This window comes from Schistocerca americana, chromosome 7 (genome assembly GCF_021461395.2).
Source record: "Schistocerca americana isolate TAMUIC-IGC-003095 chromosome 7, iqSchAmer2.1, whole genome shotgun sequence".
Lineage (NCBI taxonomy): Eukaryota > Metazoa > Arthropoda > Insecta > Orthoptera > Acrididae > Schistocerca > Schistocerca americana.
The window spans coordinates 541,606,849-541,632,076 of record NC_060125.1 but is presented as its reverse complement, the minus strand read 5'-3'; the positions used below and the strand labels follow the sequence as shown (position 1 = coordinate 541,632,076).

Below are 25,228 nucleotides of genomic sequence, written 5' to 3'. Positions count from 1 at the left end.
ATGACCGGCAGAAGTATCCATGTAAGTCACGGTGTGACATCCCATATGAAAACAACGTCTGATGCTGATATTTATTGCACTAATTTCAGTTATTGATGATTCTTATTCATTTTTACAGTAATTCTTATTCATTTTTACAGTATAAATTTGTAGATGTGAAGTTAGTTAAGGATAATAGATTTCAACGGCTACTCATAGCTCCCATACAGCCAATACCGATTTTATTTCAGCCACATCTGGACAATGCAGCAGAATTATTGTTATTATTTTTGTATCCAGCACAGTACAATAAAATTATTTACAAAATAAAACATATCTACAATATATATACAGGATTTTATGCAAGTTAAACTTGGTTCGAGGCCCAGAAATTGGTAGCCTTGATTGCTGGAACATTTGCTGCGACCAGGTCATCAAGTGTACAGGATTAAGGCAACTTCTGGCAGACCAAGCGGTGTGCATCATCTTGAGATTCTCCGCATTCGTATTCAGCAGAAGACTGGGACACTTAACGAAAAACACCTATGACAACATTTCCAGGCATCTGGGGTAACAGACAAACTTGTGCAAGGGTCTTTTTATTGTCATGGATCTCACCTTGTGTGTATCAGTTGTGTCAGCTTGCTGCCTTACAAGAACCTTCAAGTCTTTCTCTTGATCAGATGAGTGAGTTACTGTCTGCCTATAACTGTAAATGTACTCACATTATAGATGCTTAAGTGGAGTTTTTATCAGTGCCAAAAGCAGCCAAAACAGTCATACAGGGCATGGGCAGCAGAACTACATGGACTTAATCATCAACATAATTTTGGAAGTTATAGGAGTCGAGGGGCATGAAAGGGAAGCAGTGGTTGGGAAGGGAGTGAGACAGGGTTGTAGCCTGTCCCGATGTTATTCAATCTGTATATTGAGTAAGCAGTAAAGGAAACAAAAGAAACATTCAGAGTAGGAATTAAAATCCATGGAGAAGAAATTAAAACTTTTGAGGTTCACCGATGACATTGTAATTCTGTCAGAGACAGCAAAGGACTTGGAAGAGCAGCTGAACGGAATGGACAGTGTCTTGAAAGGGGGATATAAGATGAACATCAACAAAAGCAAAACGAGGATAATGGAATGTAGTCGAATTAAGTCGGGTGATGCTGAGGGAATTATACTAGGAAATGCGACACACAAAGTATTAGATGAGTTTTGCTATTTGGGAGCAAAATAACTGATGATGGTCAAAGTAGAGAGGATATAGAACGTAGACTGGCAATGGCAAGGAAAGAGTTTCTGAAGAAGAAAAACTTGTTAACATCAAGTATAGATTTAAGTGTCAGGAAGTCATTTCTGAAGTATTTGTATGGAGTGTAGCCATGTATGGAAGTGAAACGTGGAAGTAAATAGTTTAAACAAAAATAGAATAGAAGCTTTCGAAATGTGGTGCTACAGAATAATGCTGAAGGTTAGATGGGTAGATCACGTAACTAATGAGGAAGTATTGAACAGAATTGGGGAGAAGAGAAATTTGTGGCACAATTTGACTAGAAGAAGGGATCACTTGGTAGGACATAGTCTGAGGCATCAAGGGATCACCAATTTAGTATTGGAGGGCAGCGCAGGGGGGAAAATCATAGAGGGAGACCAAGAGATGAATACACTAAACAGATTCAGAACAATGTAGGTTGCAGTAGGTACTGGGAGATGAAGAAGCTTGCACAGGATAGAGTAGCATGGAGAGCTGCACCAAACGAGTCTCTGGACTGAAGACCACAACAACAACAATTTTGTGACAAATGTTCATCAGGAATCTCATTCAGATCAAATAGTTCAATGTGCAGTCATGCATCTTGCTCCTGTCAGGGAAGTTTGAGAGCGAGCTCTACATTGTGAAAATCCTATGCTTTCAAGTTTCATGGGTTGCAGGTAGGCAGATATAAGCCTGGTCCAAAGTTACAAAATTCAGTTTCTCTCACCCCTCCTAGCCTTCATTCAGTTCACAAGGGAATGGAGAAGCTACTGCAGCATTCCAAGAGATGTCAGCATTGTATAGGTAATCATTTTTCGCAATAACAGTCCGCATCACAACAGCAACAGCCTTGTGCTCCACTGCCTTCATGCCTGTACTGGTTCAATCAACACGAACAAACCACAGGCCCCAAGTGCTGGGCAACATGTAGTAGGTGCCATAAAAAGGGACATACTACTTTTGTGTGTAACACTCTTCTGAACCTGAGTGAGGACGAAACGAACATGGATGTCAACAGTGTATCAGCAGTGACGGTATCTACAAGCAAGTTCTACATTGAATTATGTGTTTATAAAAACCCATTGAGAATGCAGGTGGACATGGATGCAGCAGCAACGGATTTGGGTTCTCTCCCTCTGGATACAGTGTCACAGAGGATGTCGAGTTATAACAAACAATAGATTCCTATTCTTGGATAGTTTGCACCTGTGACATACAAGACTGTGGTTAGTTCATTAACATTTGTAGTTGTGGACAATGCTTACACTGAAAATCTGTTTGATTTGGACACTTTTAACTCTTTAGATTCTTCATCGATGAAAAAGAGCATTTGGTTTCTGATCAAGTTCCATATCAACAATTATATGCGCTCTGGGCCACATTTTCCTCTTCATTTTCTCCAGTACTGGGTCGTGCATCACAATTTCAGCTCATATTACAATGAAACAGTCTGCCTGCCTGCGTTTCATCCAGTCCCACACAGTACCAGTAACTTTACAGGATCGCGTAAAAGCAGAATATATCGTCTTCACTCCCTCGATGTTTTTCGACCTTTTTGTTCTCGAGAATGGTTACCATCACTGGTGATAGTAGGCAAACCTACAAGTGAGTTACACCTCTATGGTGATTTTAAAAAATCAATTAATACACTGTCAATCCTTAGTACCTGTCTTTTATTGCGCCCTGACGAGTTGTTAGCAAAATTATTTGGGAGGGGGGTGGGGGCATTATTTTTCAAAGATTGACTTAAAAGATGCATATTTACAGCTACCACTAGATGAGGAAACTCAATGCCTTCTAGTTATCAAAACACAATTTAGGCTTTATAAATACCAGTGTTTGCCTTTTGGTGTGGCTAGTCCACCAGCTATTTTTCAGTGCTTTTTACAGTAACTTATTGCATCGGTTCCAAGCTGCATCAGCTATTCAGACAACATAGCAGTGTCTGGTGGCTCTGCAGAGAAATATGTGCAGAACCATTGTGCTCATTTTCTGTTTTAGAGCCTGCAGGGTTAAAGTGCATTTGGACAAGACACAGTTTTTTCAACCATCTATTATTTACTTGGGTCTTGAAGTGTCCCATGCTAGCATTAAACCATTGCAACAGAATATTGAAACAATTGCCGTGTTGTTATACCCCACGTTCATCAAGCAATTATCGGCATTTTTAGGCAAAATAGCGTACTACCACAAATTCATACTGAACACTGCTACTGTGACACAACCACTCCATCTATTATTACATAACGATATTACTTTCCAATGGTCCCTGGCTTGTGACCGGGCACATTGATGAAATCTAAGCTACAGTCGGTCCCTTGTTTGATTACTTTTCAGTCAGGCCAGCATCTTGTGTTAGCCACAACACATCTCAGTTCAGCCTTGGCACTGTCCTTGTTCTTAAGTAGGCAGATGGACCAGAATGCCCTACTCCATATGCCTCTAAAACCTTAAATTCAGTGAAACAGCGTTATTCGCAGGTGGAGAAAGAAGCTTTAGCAATAGTGCATGCTCTAAAAATTTCACGTTGTTCTATATGGGCTAAGTTTCAACTGATCACAAAACACTGGTGTCTCTTTGTAACCCTTCCATGTCCTTACCAGACAAAGCTGCACACTGCTCACAGCATTGGGCTCTTTTTCCGTCAGGATATAATCATGAGATACATTTTTGACCTACAGTGCAACATGAAAACCTTATCGCTTTTTGCCGACTGGTGTGGATCCAGAGTTTGATAAAGAGGAATTGCTTTTATTTATTTAGATGCGGAAACTGAAAATGTTGCTGACGGTTTTCCTATTACTGGCACTAAAATTTCGGTTCCTGTTTTAAGTTAATTTGTTTCTATAATGCAAAACGGCTGGCTGGACAAACCTCTGGGCCATGCTTCTAATTTTTTAAGAAATTATTCTGCATTATAAAATCATCTTTCTGTCTGGGATGGAGTTGTGCTGTTATCTACAAAGGACACCACTCCCCAGGCTGTATTCCCATCCTCCCTTCGGCAGTGAGGTTATGCTTTTATCACATGTGGACCACAGGGGGTGTCACATACAAAAGCATTAGCACGCAAGACATGTCTTTTGGCCAGGCACTTGAAATAAAACAACCCCTTGCTTTACATTCCTTTTTCAACACCCTAATGAAATAGTCTCCAAAGAGGCAATAGATAGAAAGTTTCGTAATTCCAATTGTATCTAAAGAGTGATTTTGTGTAAACATTAAATTTCATAAACTTAATTATTTCCTTTGTTTACTTGTATGTCATGTTCATCCAATATATGCTAGCATTATTTTGCATTCACTAATTAATCCATAATTAAGAAAAATTAGGTTGGCAGTGTTGTTTTTCAGTATTTTGTATAATGTGATGTAAATACTACATAAAAATCTTTTATGTGTATACACCAGTTTAGGCACAAAATACAAAAGGTTTTGTGTATAGTTATTCATAATTACTTTGAACTTTTAATTGTTAATTTTATAAATTTGCGGTCTAGTTTTTTTAACTTCATTGTTAAGAACATACAAATTGGGGGAGCAGAAGGCTCAGAAAAGCTCAGTTGGAGACAGTTGACAGATGTGACCACTGTCACCCGTCAGTGTACTGCCACCAAGAAGAAATTGTGCAGCTTGTCATTAATAAACCACCATAAAACAACTTGGTACCTGGATTATTTCATGGAATTCATGTAACTAGATCCAGTTTGCAGATTAAATGGACCAGGACGACGACTTCAGCACCAGCGACAGAATGCAGATTACTCAGAGTTACACCAAACTGAGATATGTATAAGAAACAAAGTAAACTTTATATGTCACTGCAGAACTAATTACTAAAGTTTAATATTTGGATAACTGTTCTAGTAGTAAGCATATGTATTTGTCTCTAAGTTATCTCTGAGAGGTGGAGGCCAGAGTGATGAATGATGATCACATGTCCTTGATGTCATTGGAACAAAAGTATAACAACAAACTTTTCAAATTCTCTGTTTAATAAAATAATCTTTCAATGATTATTTTTGCGACAATTCCAGTCTCCCCCGTGCCAAAAATTTCGTTATAGACTGATGGGGAAAATAGTGTGTGTTGCTGCAGCCTGCCCACAGTGTATCACACACCAGGTGGCCCCCTTCCATATTTGTTGCTGTGGTTAGCTCTGCAGCCACCTTGGGAACTAGTTTGTGTAGATTTTGTGGCACCTTTTTTGAATTTCTACTATCTTGCTGTAACCAATGCATATTCTAAGTTTCCGTATGTGGCGTGTTGCATGTCTGCTGCTATGGGGACAATGATTACAGCTCTGTCAAAAATTTTTACAGTGAAAGGTCTTCCATATACGGTAGTTACAGACAACAGCCCCCCCCCCCCCACCCCCCCCACCCCACCCCGTTCATATCTCAGGAATTTGAAGATTTTTGTAAAAATAAGTGCTGTCTGCCATATCATGGCTCCTCCTTTCCATCTTCAATCAAATTGGGAAGCGGAACGACTAGTACAAACATTTAAGACTCACACGAAAAAGTATGTTTCGAATGGGTCCCCCGAAGTGCCTCTTGACTTGTTCCTTGGTTCTTATAGGTTTGCCCCTGTTGGAAATAAGAGTCTGGCAGAGTTGTTTCATGGCCATCAGCCTCAGACTCTGTAACACATGCTTCAATCGATGCCAGGACATTCCACACCACCAGCGTCACAATGCTTCCGCCTGGCACAGCTGTTTGGGCTCGCCGTTTTGGCTGCTGACCAAAATGGGTGCCGGTGGTCATAATGAGTCATCATGGCTGATGTATCTGTGTCGTCCACTCTGATGAGAGGAGAGCATTGCAACACTTCGACCAGCTCAGTGCCCTCACCTTCTCCGCTGCTGCTGCCAATGCCTTCACAGCTATCTCCTCTGCTGTGGGTGCCCCCTACAGCTGTCAGGGGCTAGGCAGAACCCCAACTCCCACACTGTCACAGCCAATGCCCACGCCACTGCTGGCGTCACCTGTTCAGCTGCCTTCACCATGGCCTCCTTCACTGGTGTTGGACTAGACATGAAGCTACATCAGTGTTGCCTGTCCCCCCCATATGGTCTCCCACTAGGGTGGCCTGCAGGAGGGTGGGGCACCACACCTGTCTGCGATCGTTCTACTTCCAACCCTATTCACTGGTGGTATGACTCAATGACTCAACAACCAGCGTATATGACAAAAGAAATGGACATGAGGACAGTACTCACTTCTCCACAAATTTGTATGTGAGCTTCTTCATAGATTGTGTGTGAAGTTTGTGCTTGAGTGCCTGATTCAGCCGCTAGGGGCCACCTGGTCTGCTAGTATGACAGCAGCTGCATCCCCTGTTCAAAATAATGACTATATAGGCTGGAGTGCAAGGCTTTGCCAGCCAATTGTGGGTTGTCTGTTATATGTACCTTGTCTCTCATGTGTGTACATTTTTTCATGTAATACAGTTACAGTATTCTAGGCAAGTTGAACCTACTGAAGTAAGTCTAGAAATTTTTAAGCCAAAGATGATGAATGTTTCAAGTATCTCTATGAGAAGGTTCCTCAGCCAGCAGAGGCGAAACTGAATGAAGGTGTGTTTGTCCTACTCAAGAGTCATATATGCTGCCTCAACTTAGAGACGGAGGCTTGTGTGTCATTCAAGAAGATTATTTATTACTAAATTGTTAAGCAACAGAAAAAAAACACATTACATTCCTATAGTAGCCAACATGCTGGAAAAATATTCACAGTTTAATTTTTGAACAATGTCATTGATTTTTTTCTCCTCTAAATATTTGGGTTATGTCAGTGAGGAACAAGATGAGCACTTTCAAGAAGATATCAAAGTCATGGAAGTATTGGGAACTGGAATATTAGTAAAATGGAAGACAGCTGTCAGTTACTCTGCTGACACATACAAGAAGTAATTAATTGGTGAAAAAGCTATATTTGATTTTTTCAGGAGAAGAGAAGAAGGAAATATGAGGCAGTGGTTACAAATACCTCCGCAACAAAGAGGTATTTTCATGTACACAGGGTGAGGCACCCACGACAGGCAACCCCAAATATATACAGAACGATAAATAAATGAAGGTGCAGTTTTCGACAAGTTTTCTGACATTCTCAAGTAATTTTTATTTTTTATTGTCACTGAATTACAACACTGACTTTGTTTTTTTTTCTAATGGAACAATATGCTTTTTCTGAAGCATTTGAAAGAAGCTTCTACGAGAACTTCAGTGGCATAACTTGTATGGGACTTGGTCAAACAGTATGAAAGTAACAGCACCACAAATAACTGTCCCACTGTCACGAAAGAGGTTCCACAAATGTCTGCCCTATTATATAAAATGTAGGCAAGTTTGTAACTCAGGTACAGTTCAAGTGTGTAACTCAGGTACAGTTCAAGTGTTCATTCTCATGGCTGTCATATCAAGTGCTCCAAACATTGACCTTGATGATTGCTACATGTAATAAACTGATTCTGGAGAAATAATACTGCACGCTGAATTTTATCTGGAGGTAAAACAAGCACAGGCCTGTGTTCTAAGGAATTTCGTGCCTTTGAGAGTCACAGGTGTTTCATAACAGACCTCTTGTTTTAATTTATAAGAACAAAGTGTTAAGTATGGTCAGCGTGCAGATCACTTTGTGTTTCCTAAACACGCATTCAATGCTCTCCAAATGTTCTCTTAACAGGGTCTGTCATTATATGTGTAGGGTAGAAGGGTCTTCAGTCATGTTGATACCACACAGACTGCCTTAGGTACAGTGAGATGTCTTCGAATAATTGCTGCTGCTGCAGCAGCAGCATATCTTAGGAACTCGAGATACTTGCGTGTATTTAGATTCTCATTGATAAAACAGGGACCAACGATGTGGGTCTTCAAAAACACGCACCAAACATTTACAGGCCAATAGAGTTGTTTTTATCTACTTTTTTTATTTAGAGTGAATTTTGAAATTATGATTAGTGCATATTGCAAAGATTGACTTGCTCATGGTTTGTTAATGATGCGTCTTTCTTACACAAAATTCTGCACAGATATGCCACATCACTTTGCACTTTTCGAAGACAGAATTCAGAGAACTATAACCAATTTTGGAAGTCACTGCCTTGAAGCTGTATGTGCGGCAAAACATGAAGAGGATGAAATGTAGTGTTCAGAGCACACTCATTTGGTTGATCCCTGTCGTACTTCCAAGATGCCTCTTGTGATAGTTGCATTGTGTGCTACTGCTGCTAAAATGTTAATTTCATTTCTTTCATCACCTGCTCTTGGCGTATTTTATTTTCACATTTCCAGTCTTGAGAACCTTTTTTTTATAATGTTTGCAAAGACAGATCATGAGTGCTTGGCACGATTTGGATACTTTTCAGCGTACAACCACACTCCTGCCCTAATAGTTCGCCACACTTGCCACAAACAATATTCGTTTTTTTGACAGTCGTATATAATGCAAATGTCTCAGAAGCTTTAGGAGCAAGTCATCTGATCGCTACAACAACAGAATACAGACTTTTGGGCTTCAAGCACACAGGTAAACACAAGAACCACACCCATGTTATGTGTTTCCTGATACTTGGTAGAATAAGGCAAACATTTGGGGGCCCTCCTCTCCTGATAGTGAAACTGTGGCTTGTGGGACTGTTATCTTGAAACTATTTGATCAAGTCTCATACACGTTAAGTTCCATTTAAAAAAGAGGTGCAGTAATGCAGCAACTTACAAAAATGAACAAAATTACTTGCGAGTGTCAGGAAATTTGCCATATTGTCTGCTATAGCTTGGCAAAAAGTGCACTTTGATATATTTATTCACTCTGGCTATATTTTAGGTGGCCTGTCTTATCTCCCTCAACACGTATACTTCACTAAAACATAATGAAAAATTACATGACACTTCATTCAAATTACATGTGTTTTGATAATTTTCTAGTTTATATCGAAGTCATATTGCAACAAAACTATATGTGACAGAAAGAAGCTGAGGCCAGATAAGGATTTAGTGCCCCAAAACGTTATAAATACTCTATTACCTACCAAAATATAATAAAATATATTTTTTTTGTTGGCCCTTGTCATCTGCCTGAATATGGAGACATCTTCTTCTTATGTTGTTAACCATCGTGTTGGTCAGCAGCAGCTCACCATGCTTTTCTGTCTTTTGCCATCTTCTAGAGAGCCGTATGGGTGGTGCAGCTGGTATCCTCCTTGATCTGGGTGATGCATTCCAGCCTTGGTATGCCTCATCTTCTTCCCCTCTTTTGTCTCTTCAATGCTACTTTTAATGACACATTTATGTCACGGCAGATAGCCGACTCATGTGTCCCTTTTCTGTTGGATATGTTTCCAAAGACACAGCTTCATTTCCTCCAATCTTGGTAGAGTAAGGCAAACATTTGTGGGCCCTCCTCTCCTGATAGTGAAACTGTCTACCAAGACAATCATTAGCATTCTGCAGTAGAACCACATCTTCAATGGCTATTGTTTTGTGTTGTTCTGCTTCTTTGATTGTCCATGTTTCACTTCCGTACAGCAACACACTCCAAACAAATGTCTTTATGAGGTCTTTCCCAACATGTTTGCCTAGACAGGAGAAGTCCTATCCTAGATCCTCCTTAACAGTCCCTGCTTCCTGAATTCTCCACATCTTATCACAGCCATCTCTTCTGTATAGTGTCTATACAACTTGTACAAGATGGAAGAGTTCATCATGTAGCCGTTCTCCAGCAGCGTTGATGAGTTTTCTGGTACAACAACTTCTGTGGCTTTCCCTGGTTTTAACTGTCTGACCGCAATGTTGGAAGTCGTCAGACAAGATACAGTCTCCCTCGTCTTCCGCATCTGATTCCTTGGTGTTCTCCAGTTCCAGATCTTCATTATTTCCTGCATACAGCTTTCTGAGGTAATGTTTCCACCTTTCTGCTCATATAATACCATTCCATCTTAATTTTGGACTCTATGCATTTTACTCATCTATTTACTAATAACTGTTTAATTGATTTATAGGCACATTCCAGTTTCCTTACTTTCATCATTTCATTCACCTCTTTGCAATGCTCCTTCAAAAAAATCCAGGTTTATTTCATTCAACACACTTATATTGCCTTTTTCCTGCCTCAGTGTTGTCTTGTTTCAACTTACTTCTCATATTTAGTTTTGTTATTATGCTTTCTGTAACCCTTTCTCCTTTAGGCTTTGCCTTCTATCTTCCAGAGAGAGAGAAAGAGAATATAAGTTTATTACTGAAAAAAATTTATATATAGTGTTTGAAACTGAACTTTAGTTCACAAAGATAAAATTAGTCTTTCAAGAAACCATGCGCCTTCTGAAATACATTAAACAACTTGCAAGAAAGAACAAATGGAAACAAAAAAAAATGCAAAGTAGTACAGATCTGTGCCAGAGAATATTATTGTGTGTCACTGTGCTTTGTCTTATCTCCCACAAGAAATGAACATGTTGACCATAATAGCAATTACAACAGAGTCAACTTGTGGCAATAGCCCTTTCCACCATGTCCATGAAAATCGCTGTATGCCAAAGCTACATGGTACTTTGTGCTATTTCAGAACAGTTTGAAGCAATTTGCTTCAATATAGTAAGCTGTTTGTTTTGCCAAATTTATGCTGTATTGCTTTCCTATTGTTTTTGGATATCTCTCCTCGTTATTGTTTTGGACCATTCACTTGGTTATGGCATCTTGGCTACTCTCAACTTCTCTGAAGTATGAGAGTTGTGCTTTGGTTTACTCATGCTTTTCCTCTTCAGTGGGTGAGCAGTCAACATGGCTCACTGCCATGCTTGGAGCCCGGCTTCAGCTCCTGGCTGGTTCAGAGATTTTATCTGCTCTGGGAATGGCTGTTGTATTATCCTCATAATCATTTCATTGTCATCGACACACAAGCCGCTGAAGTTGTGTTGAATAAATTGGGGTCTCCCACCCAATAATGTCATACAATCATCTCATCTCATTTTTTCTCATGCTTCCTGTTTAAGTACAGGATTCGATCATTGTTATCTTTCATCTTCTTTGAAAGTATGGGGCTGTGTGTGTGCATTTTGATGCATTTCTGTACACCATATTACTCAAAGAGATTTTGTGCATATCTGTAGACACACAAAAGATTGATTCATAACTATGAAGTCCAATGTGTTCACAGTCAATGAATCTATAGAGACTGCTTTATGCTTATTATGTAGTACTATATAGAGGAGAAATATTAAATGCAAATGTGAGAAAACGTTACTGATGTTTCCTCTAAAAGGCTGCCCCAACCACTTCCTTCTCCCACCATTCTCCAGTTAAAATATTGAGTGATCCATCTCTAATGATGTGTTACAAATAATTCCTTCTAGACCTTTTAAGGATTTTTATTACATTGTTTCACGCTTCTTTTAAGTGATCTAGGAATGTTTACAATCATTACTATAACATAGTATCAGGAATTAATTTCTTTTATTTGAAATGATCTAAGTTTTGCTAATAAGTTAAAATTTGTCTTCCTTACATTTTACTATGTACCAACTTAGAATAAAGTGCACAATCTGTAATGCAGTTTTTTCTATGCAACTGTTTACAAACTTTCCAGAGCTGCAGACACTGTTAAAGCTTTTTACTTGCATTACAAGAATAATAACATAATGTTAGGCCAATACCACAATCCTCTATTGTACTTTAAAACAGAGATGGATGAGTTTTATTCTTGCATATAGTGTTGGAGGCAAAGTTTGTTGTTAATTTTTAAGTGAATGTAATATTCAGATTTTTTTTTAATTATTCTAAATAGCTGAAGGTAATTTCATGCAGGATCTGTGGAAGGAACATTTGCATGTCACTTCTTTTATGAATATGCAATCTGTATTTTTGTTTTTATGAGATGTTCTACTTCCATGTGGGTTTCTCCACCATGAATCTATGGAACTAAAGTAATATCCATTTATTTATCCACCTATGCACTTAAATTTTTATTCACTACAATTTTATCTGCACAATTACTTACTTATTACTTGTTTCCCACCTCCGACTGCAAGAATGGCACACTGTGGGGGATTGATGATAGCACTGAACTCTCCAATGCCAAACATGCCCAAATTGGATACCCTATGAATATAATGGATGTTATAATACAGTCAGAAGATTTTGTATTACATGTAATTGCTTAAGAAAGATCATAAAATCTAATTTTTAATAAACATATAATTTACTTTTTTTAAATTGTCAAATCAGAGTTGAAAGCAACAAAAAACACTGAAACACATTACAAAAATGATATTTCTAAAAGGAACTAATTATTACAAAACACAAATGACAAAAAATAATCACCCTGTCATGGTATTGTTTTGCTGTAGCCGGAATAGCACACTTTTGTACCAAGGAGGAGGAGGAGGAGGAGGAGGAGGAGGAGGATGATAGCTTTAGGCTCTTACAATGAGACACAATGACTACATTAAAAATCTTCTTTGAAATATGAAGCAAAACGCAAATAACAATCTCTGATAAAACTTCCCTTAGTATTTTCTAGGACTGTTGTAGCTTACTTACTGTTTCGGAGAAAGGGAGTTCTGTATCTACAGGTATTTTTTTATCACATTTCTAAAATGCAAACATGTTTCGTGTGGGACAGATGTTAACTAAAATGTGGAAACGTCATTAGTTCGTTTAATGAGGAACACATCCAGAAAATGCTACAATTTAATTTTATCTCAATACAGAATTGTTCACAGATAACTAGAAACGTGTAACATTTAAATTTAGACTGCAATTACTAGTAGCTTGTCACAGTTCAAAATAGAATACAGCTAAGCTTTCATTATCATTCACAAATTACCAAACTTGTTTGAGCATTGTTATACACTATACGTTTAAAACGTCAACTTCTCTCTAAAGACAGTTGCATCTTTTGATAGTTAACACAAAAGATCGATGCTACAAGGAATGAAAAATTCACTAACCAGTCACTAAGTGGGTCACATGAAGTAACGTATAGAAAAAATACTGTCAAAGTGGGACAAAAATAAATGGACCAGAGGATCGTAATGTGCTGAACCTCAAAAGGTTTCTGTAGTAATGACTTGTACAGTGACAAAGAGCTGTCAGAGATCATTCCCGACCTCCGGCCTTCACCACTGGTGGCACAGTAATCTACAAGCCGTATCCACAAGAAGCGCTCTGGGAAGCGACCACACCACTGCAGTTCATGTCACATGCAGGACATCGTCACCTCAGATTGGCTATAACTGTACACCTGCCGCGCAGAGGACTCATTCTCTTGTGTACTACCTAGATGGAATGATCACTGTACCGGCTGCTAGCTGTTGATGACCTTTGCTTTGGTTCTGGACTACATACAGACCTTAATACTGGCAGACTACCTTCTGTCTGTGTGACACCGTCCTATACATTATTGCTTTACTGTGGGTTATTACTGTCTTAGTGTGATAAGCCAAATAAATTGTGTTCATAACAGCAGACATCTACAGTGGCAATGAGTCTTTCCCACTGTAGCAGTTCCACCTGCTTTATTTATTTCTTCGTTTGTTGTCCTCAGTGTTGACTTATTACGTTGCTACACTGGCTGAAAAATGGATTTTGTAATTTGGACACTGACTACTGTAAATACTGTAGCCGACAGGTACACATTTGCGTTTCACCGTAGTTTACCTTCACTTTGCACAACCCCCCAATAATTCACAGTTATATATATATGGCCAGTGCACTATTGTTTAAACTTTTCATAAGCCTCATTAATAGTTTGCAGGCAAACCTCCACATACTGCTACAATAGTTTTCTGTTGAACATCTACGAACAGGAAAAACATAACCACATAGTTCACAGTCTTCAAATAAATTGAACAGTCACTGTCCTAGCTGTAACACACGTCCTATTGGTGTAACACTTATTTCACTGTTGATACATTGTTGTCGTAATAAGAAACACAGGTCCCTCGTCTGAAACTCGGCCTTGGACTGACTGTCTTGTGGCCAAAAACCGGGCCCTTATATATCATCACAATAATAGGTACTGAAACTACACATTGTGCGACGTTTAACTTACAGAAATTACAATTAAAACTTAACTCATTAATTTAACTGAATACATCAAAAAATTCATTATTTTTAACAGCTTCTTCTACTGCAAGAATTAAGCCAAATTATTTGTTTAAATCATGAAATTAACATATATAATTACACAAACAATACTTTTGACAAAACTGTTAATTACTCTGGAATGAACGAAGGGCTGATTTTGCTAACATGTTTTCAAGTAGAGCCAATTAGATACTTTAAGGTTACTAGTATTTCGTCTTCCAAATGTTTACAATTAGCACAGAATTTATATTTGTTTGTATGTCGACAATAGCATTTAAGTTACGAAACAATTACTGATTTCACCCAATAATGAAAGATACTACCTACAAATAGTCAAAATAATTAGAAAAATCAATTACATACATAAAACTAAGCACAAAATCTGGTATTATATGCTTTAAAACTGAGGGTCAATCTTTCTCTATTATGAAAATACAGATTATATTCACGTATGTTAATGGTAAATTGTTAAAAGTGAAAAAACGAATTTAAGGAGGCGGATGGCAAAACAAGGGGGGGAATTAAAATTATCCCAGCTTGCTTCATCACATCACCCCCTCATTGAATTGACTAGATAGATATTGGAAATAGCTAACTGGACAACTCAATGACAACAAGTGATGATAGAAATTGGGTTTAAAATCTACACACAAAAATATTACATAAGAAAGCTTATCAAAACTACAGTACATATGTCTTCTCAAATTTATACTTTTGTGAACTGGCCATACGAAAATCACAATACAAAATATTTACATACAGCGAGTTGTTGTACAATATCACAAAATATCCACAAGTTAAACTTTCAACAAAATTTTTGCATCTTTTTTGTTAAGCGAAGATTATATTTTAAAATACATATCACTTTGTACAAGTCCTGTCTTGCTTAACAAAAATGAATCCTCATGGGTAGCAAAGAAGTTAAATTACACTATGCATTGCAGTTCATGTTTAGACAAAAAATTTCACTTGCTCACTGTTTAGTATTTTTCGCAATCACTTTCACTTTTTCAATGAGCTCTTACACACTTTCTCACCAAGTTGTCCACTCCTTCAACAGGTCCAAGTGGCAGTTAGCGAGGAAATGCACTGCTATCAGTTCCCTTGGAGGCGGTTCTCCTCCGCCACAGTACATGAAAAAATGAGATGAAATATCCTACTTTAGTACCCTTTCTTTGTACTTCTAACTTAAGTCCAAGGAAAAAAGTAACACTAATGGCAACTGATAGTCATTACGTCATATATAAATACATTACATAGTTCTCATAACATTACAACAATTAACACTAAAACTGACTATAGTACGGAAGGTGTGGTGACTACAAAAATTTTAAAATCAATTACACATTACACTACAAAACATTACCCTAAGTCATAACTGACTGAAACTGGTTAAACTTGAAAGACTTGTTTATTTCCCACTTGCAAAACATCACCTAAAAGATGTGCATTACCTCTGGTAAAAACTCAAGATGTGCAGTAGCATAGATTTACAAATCATTATGTAAAAAGAATAGTCACCATTACACAGCTCAATTAGTATTCAAATCAAAATTAAGGAGATGGAAGTTGTACCAAATCATTGCCCTATTTCTCCACTCAGAGTACTACTCTCACTGAAGCAGAAAATTAAATCCTCACAAAGTCACAAAATGTTATCAAATAGTTTAGCTGTCAGAATATTCACATCAGTCTAGCACCATAGTTTCCGGTGAATCAGAAAAATTATTGTTCTTCGTACCAGTGTTACCACTTCAAGCTCAGAACACACAAAGAAGTTTTCAAATAACATATAGGTCCAATGATGCAGCATTATATGCCTTGTACCACACTAAAATTTCCCTCTTTCAGTTAAGCTCTCATTCCTAACTGCAGTGTCATGAATTGCACAATATGTACAGTACCCAATACTGCCTAGTTCACAATTAGATCATTAATACAGTCACACTACATTTGTTTGTATACAGTTATGTTTTGCATTAATCATATCTGTCAGCTCCATTATTTCACTTGCATTTCTCACCTTGTTAGCCAGTGGAGTGCATTCTCAAAAAATATCCCTACTGCAGACACAGGCTCCCTAACCATTAAGACCCTAACATTACTTATTACTTTCTTATTTCATTGTTGTTTCATTATATAATAAATAAACACTTGCTCTGCTTATCTAATGCAAAACTGACTCTACTGAAAAACACTCCACAGTAACAGATCCTTATGCTAAGGCAAACATAACTCTCATTACTGATCACACAAAATTATCGCTTAGACAAACTATTATTTCACTGTATTCTAGCCTGAAGGGCAATATACATACAAGTCTTGCTAATATATTCCACACACATTACTCCAGGCAACTATGTTTCAAGTTATAGTTCCTTAATATTAGAAAAGGCTGTACATGACAAACTTCTATGGTTAGATAGTTTTCTCAATATACTGATGCCACTAAACACAAACACTTCTACTATACCACAATTAATATTAAGATCTCATATTTAAGATGATTTTTTACTGAATATTGCCCTTGCTGCCGCACCAATGAGCTGATTACTTCAGATGTTAATTACTATCCACATATGCTGACGCCTTTCATTTTCTGTTTACCTTACCTCTTTGACATAAATTTTTTAACCATGGTACCACTTTACTTTCTTTCATCCTCTTATGACGGCATTTCTTATCACTAACACAACATACTATATATAGAAGCTTTCACAACCCACAGTTGCTTCATCAGGAAAGAGGGAAGGAGAGGGAAAAACGAAAGGATGTGGGTTTTAAGGGAGAGGGTAGGAAGTCATTCCAATCCATTCCCTTAGGGGGGGAAAAAAGGACAGGTAAGTCTTTCCCCTCCCAGAGTTGGAATGACTCCCTACCCTCTCCCTTAAAACCCACATCCTTTCGTCTTTCCCTCTCCTTCCCTCTTTCCTGATGAAGCAACTGTGGGTTGCGAAAGCTTGAATTTTGTGTGTTTGTTTGTGTGTCTATCAACATACCAACGCTTTCGTTTGGTAAGTTATATCATCTCTGTTTTTAGATATATTTTTCCCATGTGGAATGTTTCCCTCTATTATATTCATACTATATATAGATATACATATAACACTGAAGAAAACTTTTCTAACATATTTATATACTAAAGCATCCTACAGTACAAAATTACTTGAAAATCAAAGATAAGAGTGTCCCTGATTGACTTACAAACTACAGATAGGATAGGAGAAGAGTTTGACTGCCTCATGAAACATGAAAAATGAGACAGACAGCTGGGGTAAGCATTATCACCACATAATGAATCCAACACAGAATGTTGAATCCCCTACTTGCTTTTACACAAGAAATTAGTCCCAAATATTACATCACCGCTGAGATTTTTGAATCACCAACAAACTGTACTTCAACAGCTGTCCTGCCAATTCTACATTTAATAGTATCTCTTGTTTCACACTCTTCAGAAGCTTACCAGTAGCACCAATAATTTTTATTCCAGAAACATGCATTACTACTCTAACCTCTGGGTTCTTAATAGATTCAGAAAATGCCTGCGACATGCCATTCAAATGACTACCACTGTCCAGTAGAAATTTAACATATATACCCTGTACAGTTGCTGTTATTACAGGGTGACCCACTTCCTTTTTACTTACCATGTCATCTTGTCCAAACAACAAATCCTCATTAATCCTTTCTTAACACATTGCCTTCATTATTAATTATAGATTCAAATACCCAATTCTTATCACTACTGGATTCGTCACTGCTATCATCATTACAACTACAGTCAGAATCAGACACACTTTCACTTATGCCAGGGGCGGGCAGGAATCCTGCACGTGTGCAGTTACCAGTTGTTCTGCGTGCACACAGGGGCAAGCTGGCCACCTGCTTCTCTCCCCTCCCCACCATACTGTCTCTCCGCTCCTTCCTCTGTAATGTGTTTTGTTTCCTAGCTTGCTGTATTGAATGAAGGAATAAGGTTAGTAGGAGTGCTTGAAAGAAATCATGGTTTGAAAGAGTATCTATTACCTACTATACGTTTTATTTAATTGTCACAGGTGGAGTTTACAATACGTTTAATGTCTGGAAGACATTTCACAAATTAGCTGGTTTTCTCCTTGCAAATTTGTGTTCAATGCATTTAAGTGTCCGGTAATGTCCACTAAAAATGCAAGGTCGGCAACCCACTCTGGATCTTCTAACTTGGGATCGTACCTTCCGTTGTCCTTTAAATACTGATTTATTGGTATTCTCAGCTAAAAAATTTTTTTTGAGTACATTACCGCGGCTAAGCCAGTGGCCTTCACTGTGGTATGGTATGTCACCGTACTCTTCCCCAATTTCGGCTAAATATGTGTCAAACTGTCTGTGTAAGCCCGTGGGATCTCAAATAATTAACTGTCCGAATAAACACTTGCATGACGTTCCCCAGTTTTGCCCTTTCATTGCAGGTGCTGTCCGCCACGGTAGCTGAGTGGTCAGCGTGACAGAATGTCAATCGTAAGGGCCCAGGTTTGATTCCCAGCTGAGTCGGAGATTTTCTCCGCTCAGGGACTGGGTGTTGTGTTGTCCTAATCATCATTTCATCCCCATAGATGCGCAAGTCGCCGAAGTGGCGTCGAATCGAAAGACTTGCACCCGGCAAACGGTCTACCCAACGGGAGGCCATAGTCACACGACCGTTTTCATTCCAGTGGTCGTGCTTTTTAAAGATATCATATCTAAAAAATCCTCTGTTATGTGAAGAGCAGTGTCCATGCCGCGGACATAAATCACTAATTGCGCGGTGTCTGAAATGTCTGTGAACTCAAGTGCGATGGAAAATGCAATGAACTCCTGCACTGCACTCCTTTATTGACGGTAAACGTCACTTGCCGTGGCACTTAAACGACGACTTACAGTCTGCCGAGAAAGAGTGATAGCTTGAAACTGATTTGCATTCAGTTGTTGTTGTTGTTGTTGTTGTTGTTGTTGTGGTCTTCAGTCCTGAGAGTGGTTTGATGCAGCTCTCCATGCTACTCTATCCTGTGCAAGCTTCTTCATCTCCCAGTACCTACTGCAACCTACATCCTTCTGAATCTGCTTAGTGTATTCATCTCTTGGTATCTCTCTACGATTTTTACCTCCACGCTGCCCTCCAATACTAAATTGGTGATCCCTTGATGCCTCAGAACACGTCCTACCAACCGATCCCTTCTTCTGGTCAAGTTGTGCCACAAACTTCTCTTCTCCCCAATCCTATTCAATACCTCCTCATTAGTTACGTGATCTACCCATCTAATCTTCAGCATTCTTCCGTAGCACCACATTTCGAAAGCTTCTATTCTCTTCTTGTCCAAACTATTTATCATCCATGTTTCACTTCCATACATGGCTACACTCCATACAAATACTTTCAGAAATGACTTCCTGACACTTAAATCTATACTCGATGTTAACAAATTTCTCTTCTTCAGAAACGCTTTCCTTGCCATTGCCAGTCTACATTTTATATCCTCTCTACTTCGACCATCATCAGTTATTTTGCTCCCCAAATAGCAAAACTCCTTTACTACTTTAAGTGTCTCATTTCCTAATCTAATTCCCTCAGCATCACCCGACTTAATTCGACTACATTCCATATCCTTGTTTTGCTTTTGTTGATGTTCATGTTATATCCTCCTTTCAAGACACTGTCCATTCCATTCAACTGCTCTTCCAAGTCCTTTGCTGTCTCTGACAGAATTACAATGTCATCGGCGAACCTCAATGTTTTTATTTCTTCTCCATGAATTTTAATACCTACTCCGAATTTTTCTTTTGTTTCCTTTACTGCTTGCTCAATATACAGATTGAACAACATCGGGGAGAGGCTACAACCCTGTCTCACTCCCTTCCCAACCACTGCTTCCCTTTCATGTCCCTCGACTCTTATAACTGCAATCTGGTTTCTGTACAAATTGTAAATAGCCTTTCGCTCCCTGTATTTTACCCCTGCCACCTTTAGAATTTGAAAGGAAGTATTCCAGTCAACATTGTCAAAAGCTTTCTCTAAGTCTACAAATGCTAGAAACGTAGGTTTGCCTTTCCTTAATCTTTCTTCTAAGATAAGTCGTAAGGTCAGTATTGCCTCACGTGTTCCAGTGTTTCTACGGAATCCAAACTGATCTTCCCTGAGGTCGGCTTCTACTAGTTTTTCCATTCGTCTGTAAAGAATTCGTGTTAGTATTTTACAGCTGTGACTTATTAAACTGATTGTTCGGTAATTTTCACATCTGTCAGCACCTGCTTTCTTTGGGATTGGAATTATTATATTCTTCTTGAAGTCTGAGGGTATTTCGCCCGTTTCATACATCTTGCTCACCAGATGGTAGAGTTTTGTGAGGACTGGCTCTCCCAGGGCCGTCAGTAGTTCCAATGGAATGTTGTCTACTCCGGGGGCCTTGTTTCGACTCAGGTCTTTCAGTGCTCTGTCAAACTCTTCACGCAGTATCGCATCTCCCATTTCATCTTCATCTACATCCTCTTCCATTTCCATAATATTGTCCTCAAGTACATCGCCCTTGTATAGACCCTCTATATACTCCTTCCACCTTTCTGCTTTCCCTTCTTTGCTTAGAACTGGGTTTCCATCTGAGCTCTTGATATTCATACAAGTCGTTCTCTTCTCTCCAAAGGTCTCTGTAATTTTCCTGTAGGCAGTATCTATCTTACCCCTAGTGAGATAGGCCTCTACATCCTTACATTTGTCCTCTAGCCATCCCTGCTTAGCCATTTTGCACTTCCTGTCGATCTCATTTTTGAGACGTTTGTATTCCTTTTTGCCTGCTTCATTTACTGCATTTTTATATTTTCTCCTTTCATCAATTAAATTCAATATTTCTTCTGTTACCCAAGGATTTCTACTAGCCCTCGTCTTTTTACCTACTTGATCCTCTGCTGCCTTCGCTACTTCATCCCTCAAAGCTACCCATTCTTCTTCTACTGTATTTCTTTCCCCCATTCCTGTCAATTGTTCCCTTACGCTCTCCCTGAAACTCTGTACAACCTCTGGTTCTTTCAGTTTATCCAGGTCCCATCTCCTTAAATTCCCACCTTTTTGCAGTTTCTTCAGTTTTAATCTACAGGTCATAACCAATAGATTGTGGTCAGAGTCCACATCTGCCCCTGGGAATGTCTTACAATTTAAAACCTGGTTCCTAAATCTCTGTCGCACCATTATATAATCTATCTGATACCTTTTAGTATCTCCAGGGTTCTTCCAGGTATACAACCTTCTTTCATGATTCTTAAACCAAGTGTTAGCTATGATTATGTTGTGCTCTGTGCAAAATTCTACCAGGCGGCTTCCTCTTTCATTTCTTAGCCCCAATCCATATTCACCTACTATGTTTCCTTCTCTCCCTTTACCTACACTCGAATTCCAGTCACCCATGACTATTAAATTTTCATCTCCCTTCACAATCTGAATAATTTCTTTTATTTCATCATACATTTCTTCAATTTCTTCATCATCTGCAGAGCTAGTTGGCATTCAGTGGGAAAAGTAAATCAGCAGCGTCATAGATGCACTCCTTTATGAAATCACCTTCAGCAAATGGGTTTCCAGCTCTCACTATATTAAGCTCAATCTTATAACTTGCATGTACCTCTGGGCTATCATTGTTGTCGTCCTGAAAAATTGAAAACATTGCTCCATAAAATCTTAAATCAGTTAGATGAGAGACATGACGAAAGAAAGTCGCAGATCTCTCGTGACAACAGCAACTTATGTCAGATTCATCTAGTATCGTCAGATCGCTCTTCTTAAGCTCAATAAATTTCCCCATCCACTCAGAATCTGACAATGAATTGTACTGTCCTTGTGAAATTTATTATAATGGCGTTCAATACTAAACTTCCGTTGACCAGCGAGGATACTGTCGCATATTAAACATTTCGAATTTTCACATTCTTGCACAAAGAAAAAATGATTTTCCCATTCCTTCTCAAAAGATAGCAAATCTCCACTTCCTTGATTCACTCTGCATTTTCCGGTTCTTGAAATACAACGTTCTTACATAGTGGTCGCTTCACATCAACACCCGCAGCTTAGCCCGGGACTACACTGCCCACTGCCGCAACCTGCCGGCTGTCGCCACTGCCCCGGTCGACGAATGCTCGTGAGCAGCACACGTGCAGCACTGTGCGCTCATGAGCCGCGTGCAACGTTTGCCTGCCCCTGACTTACGCTATGTTTTAGATTTGGGACCTCTTCCACCTTTTTCTCTATTTTAGCCAATTTTGCATCTACATTTTCATTTACTTTTCCCATTTTTTCCCCTACCACTACTGCACACTTGGTTTCTACCTCAGTTTCTGAATCATTCCTAATGTGATCGATTTGGTTCTCAAGTTTAACCCCACCTTCAGTACAAAATTTCTCAGAAGCCTTGACTTCATCTTTACACTGTTTTTCACAAGCCTCCACCTTCCTACTATTGTCATCACAAAGTCTCTCCCTCTCTTCTATACATTTACTACTCAATGTTAATTTCTCATTAGTATTATGTACTACTTTTCTTCATACTATTTTCCCACCTCCTAATGACTTCTTTTCTATTTTCAAACCTATTCATATTACTTTACATCCTATTCATGCCTTCTTTCAAACTATTGGCATTACCCAAAATTTGCCTCAACATCGCTTCCAAATTTCCGTAACCACTATTGTCCTGCGACTCAGTCCCCATTAAGTCTTTCTGGTTATTTAAGAACTTAACCTCTACAGCTTTGTTTTCAAGCACACTGTCTTGTTCGTTAAGGCCACTCATTATGCATCACTTAATATAAAACACCTTTTGCTATGAAATACCTTATTTTTCAATCACTCGTCTCCTGCTGCAGTTGTGGTTGCTGCTGCTGCTGCTGCTGCTGCCATCATCTCAGTCCATACATTCTGTACGACCGCGTCAAGTTGTAATTCTCTCGGCCAAGTGTCTTGTTTATCTCTGGTCAGCTGTGTCCATCTGCATGCTGATTGGCTGCACCTGTACTCAGTGGCTGCTTCCATAGAACCCTCTTGCTGACTGGCTGCTGCACATTCTTCATTAGGAAACCCCAGCACTCATTGGCTGACACCACTTCCATTTAAAGCTGTAAACTGCTCGAGTTCACACTTCACTGTCAAATGTCATGAGTTCTAGTTTATTGTGCCCACATACGATAATCCTCACCCGCAAGGGCACCATATGTAACGGTTCCACCTGCTATATTTATTTCTTTGTTTGTTCTCCTCAGTGTCAACGTATTGCGTTGCTACTCTGGCTGAAAAATGGGTTTTGTAATTTGGACACTGACTACTGTAAATACTGTAGCTGACAGGTACACATTTGCATTTCACCATAGTTTTCTTTCACTTTGCACAAACCCCCAATAATACACAGTTATATATGTATGGCCAGTGCACTACTGTTTTAAACTTTTCATAAGCCTCATTATTAGTTTGCAGACAAACCTCCACATACTGCTACAACAGTTTTCTGTTGAACACCTACGAGCATGAAAAACATAACTACATAGTTCACAGTCCTTCAAATAAATTGAACAGTCACTGTTACTGCTTTAATACACATCCTATTGGTGTAACACTTATTTCACTGTTAAGTTGATACATTGTTGTCGTACTAAGCAACACAGGTTCCTCGTCTGAAACTCGGCCGTGGACTGGCAGTCTCGTGACCACAAACCGGGCCCTTATTTATCATCACAATAATATGTACTGGAACTACACATCGTTCGATGTTTAATTTACAGAAATTACAATTAAAACTTAACTCATTAAATTAGCTGAATACATCAAAAAAATCATTTTTTTAACAGTTTCTTCTACTGCAAGGGTTACGCCAAATTATTTGCTTAAATCATGAAATTAACATATATATAATGGAAGGAAACATTCCACGTGGGAAAAATTATATATAAAAACAAAGATGAGGTGACTTACCGAACAAAAGCGCTGGCAGGTCGATAGACACACAAACAAACACAAACATACACACAAAATTCAAGCTTTCGCAACAAACTGTTGCCTCATCAGGAAAGAGGGAAGGAGAGGGGAAGACGAAAGGAAGTGGGTTTTAAGGGAGAGGGTAAGGAGTCATTCCAATCCCGGGAGCGGAAAGACTTACCTTAGGGGGAAAAAAGGACAGGTATACACTCGCACACACGCACATATCCATCCACACATCCTGTATGTGTGGATGGATATGTGCGTGTGTGCGAGTGTATACCTGTCCTTTTTTCCCCCTAAGGTAAGTCTTTCCGCTCCCGGGATTGGAATGACTCCTTACCCTCTCCCTTAAAACCCACTTCCTTTCGTCTTCCCCTCTCCTTCCCTCTTTCCTGATGAGGCAACAGTTTGTTGCGAAAGCTTGAATTTTGTGTGTATGTTTGTGTTTGTTTGTGTGTCTATCGACCTGCCAGCGCTTTTGTTCGGTAAGTCACCTCATCTTTGTTTTTATATATAATTAACATATATAGTTACGCAAACAATATTTTGACAAAACTGTTACTGTAATTACTCTGGAATTAATGAAGGCCTCATTTTGCTAACATGTTTTTAAATAGAGCCAATTAGATACTTTAAGATTACAAGCATTTCGTCTTCCAAATGTTTATAATTAGTGCAGAATTTATATTTGTTTATAAGTCGACAACAGAATTTAAGATACAAAACAATTACTGATTTCGCCCTATAATGAAAGATACTAATTACGAATAGTCAAAATAAATTAGAAAATCAATTACATATGTAAACTAAGCACAAAATTAGATCTGGTGTTATATGCTTTAAAAATGAGGGTCAATCTTTCTCTATTATGAATATACAGATGGGTCATCCCATATTATGTCATCCAGGGCCCTACACCCACCTGTCACAGGTATTTATGAAA

At 38.7% G+C, this 25,228-nt stretch overlaps 1 protein-coding gene across 2 annotated transcripts in view; it reads right to left on the bottom strand.

Annotated features, from left to right (window-relative positions):
- Positions 1-25,228, bottom strand: part of LOC124622152 (pyruvate dehydrogenase protein X component, mitochondrial-like) — a 132,725-nt gene that overhangs the window by 29,206 nt on the left and 78,291 nt on the right. For both annotated transcript variants that reach the window (XM_047147791.1, XM_047147790.1), the window contains exon 8: positions 12,226-12,326. In XM_047147791.1, coding sequence (XP_047003747.1) covers positions 12,226-12,326 — 101 coding nt within the window. The remainder of the gene's footprint in view (positions 1-12,225; positions 12,327-25,228) is intronic.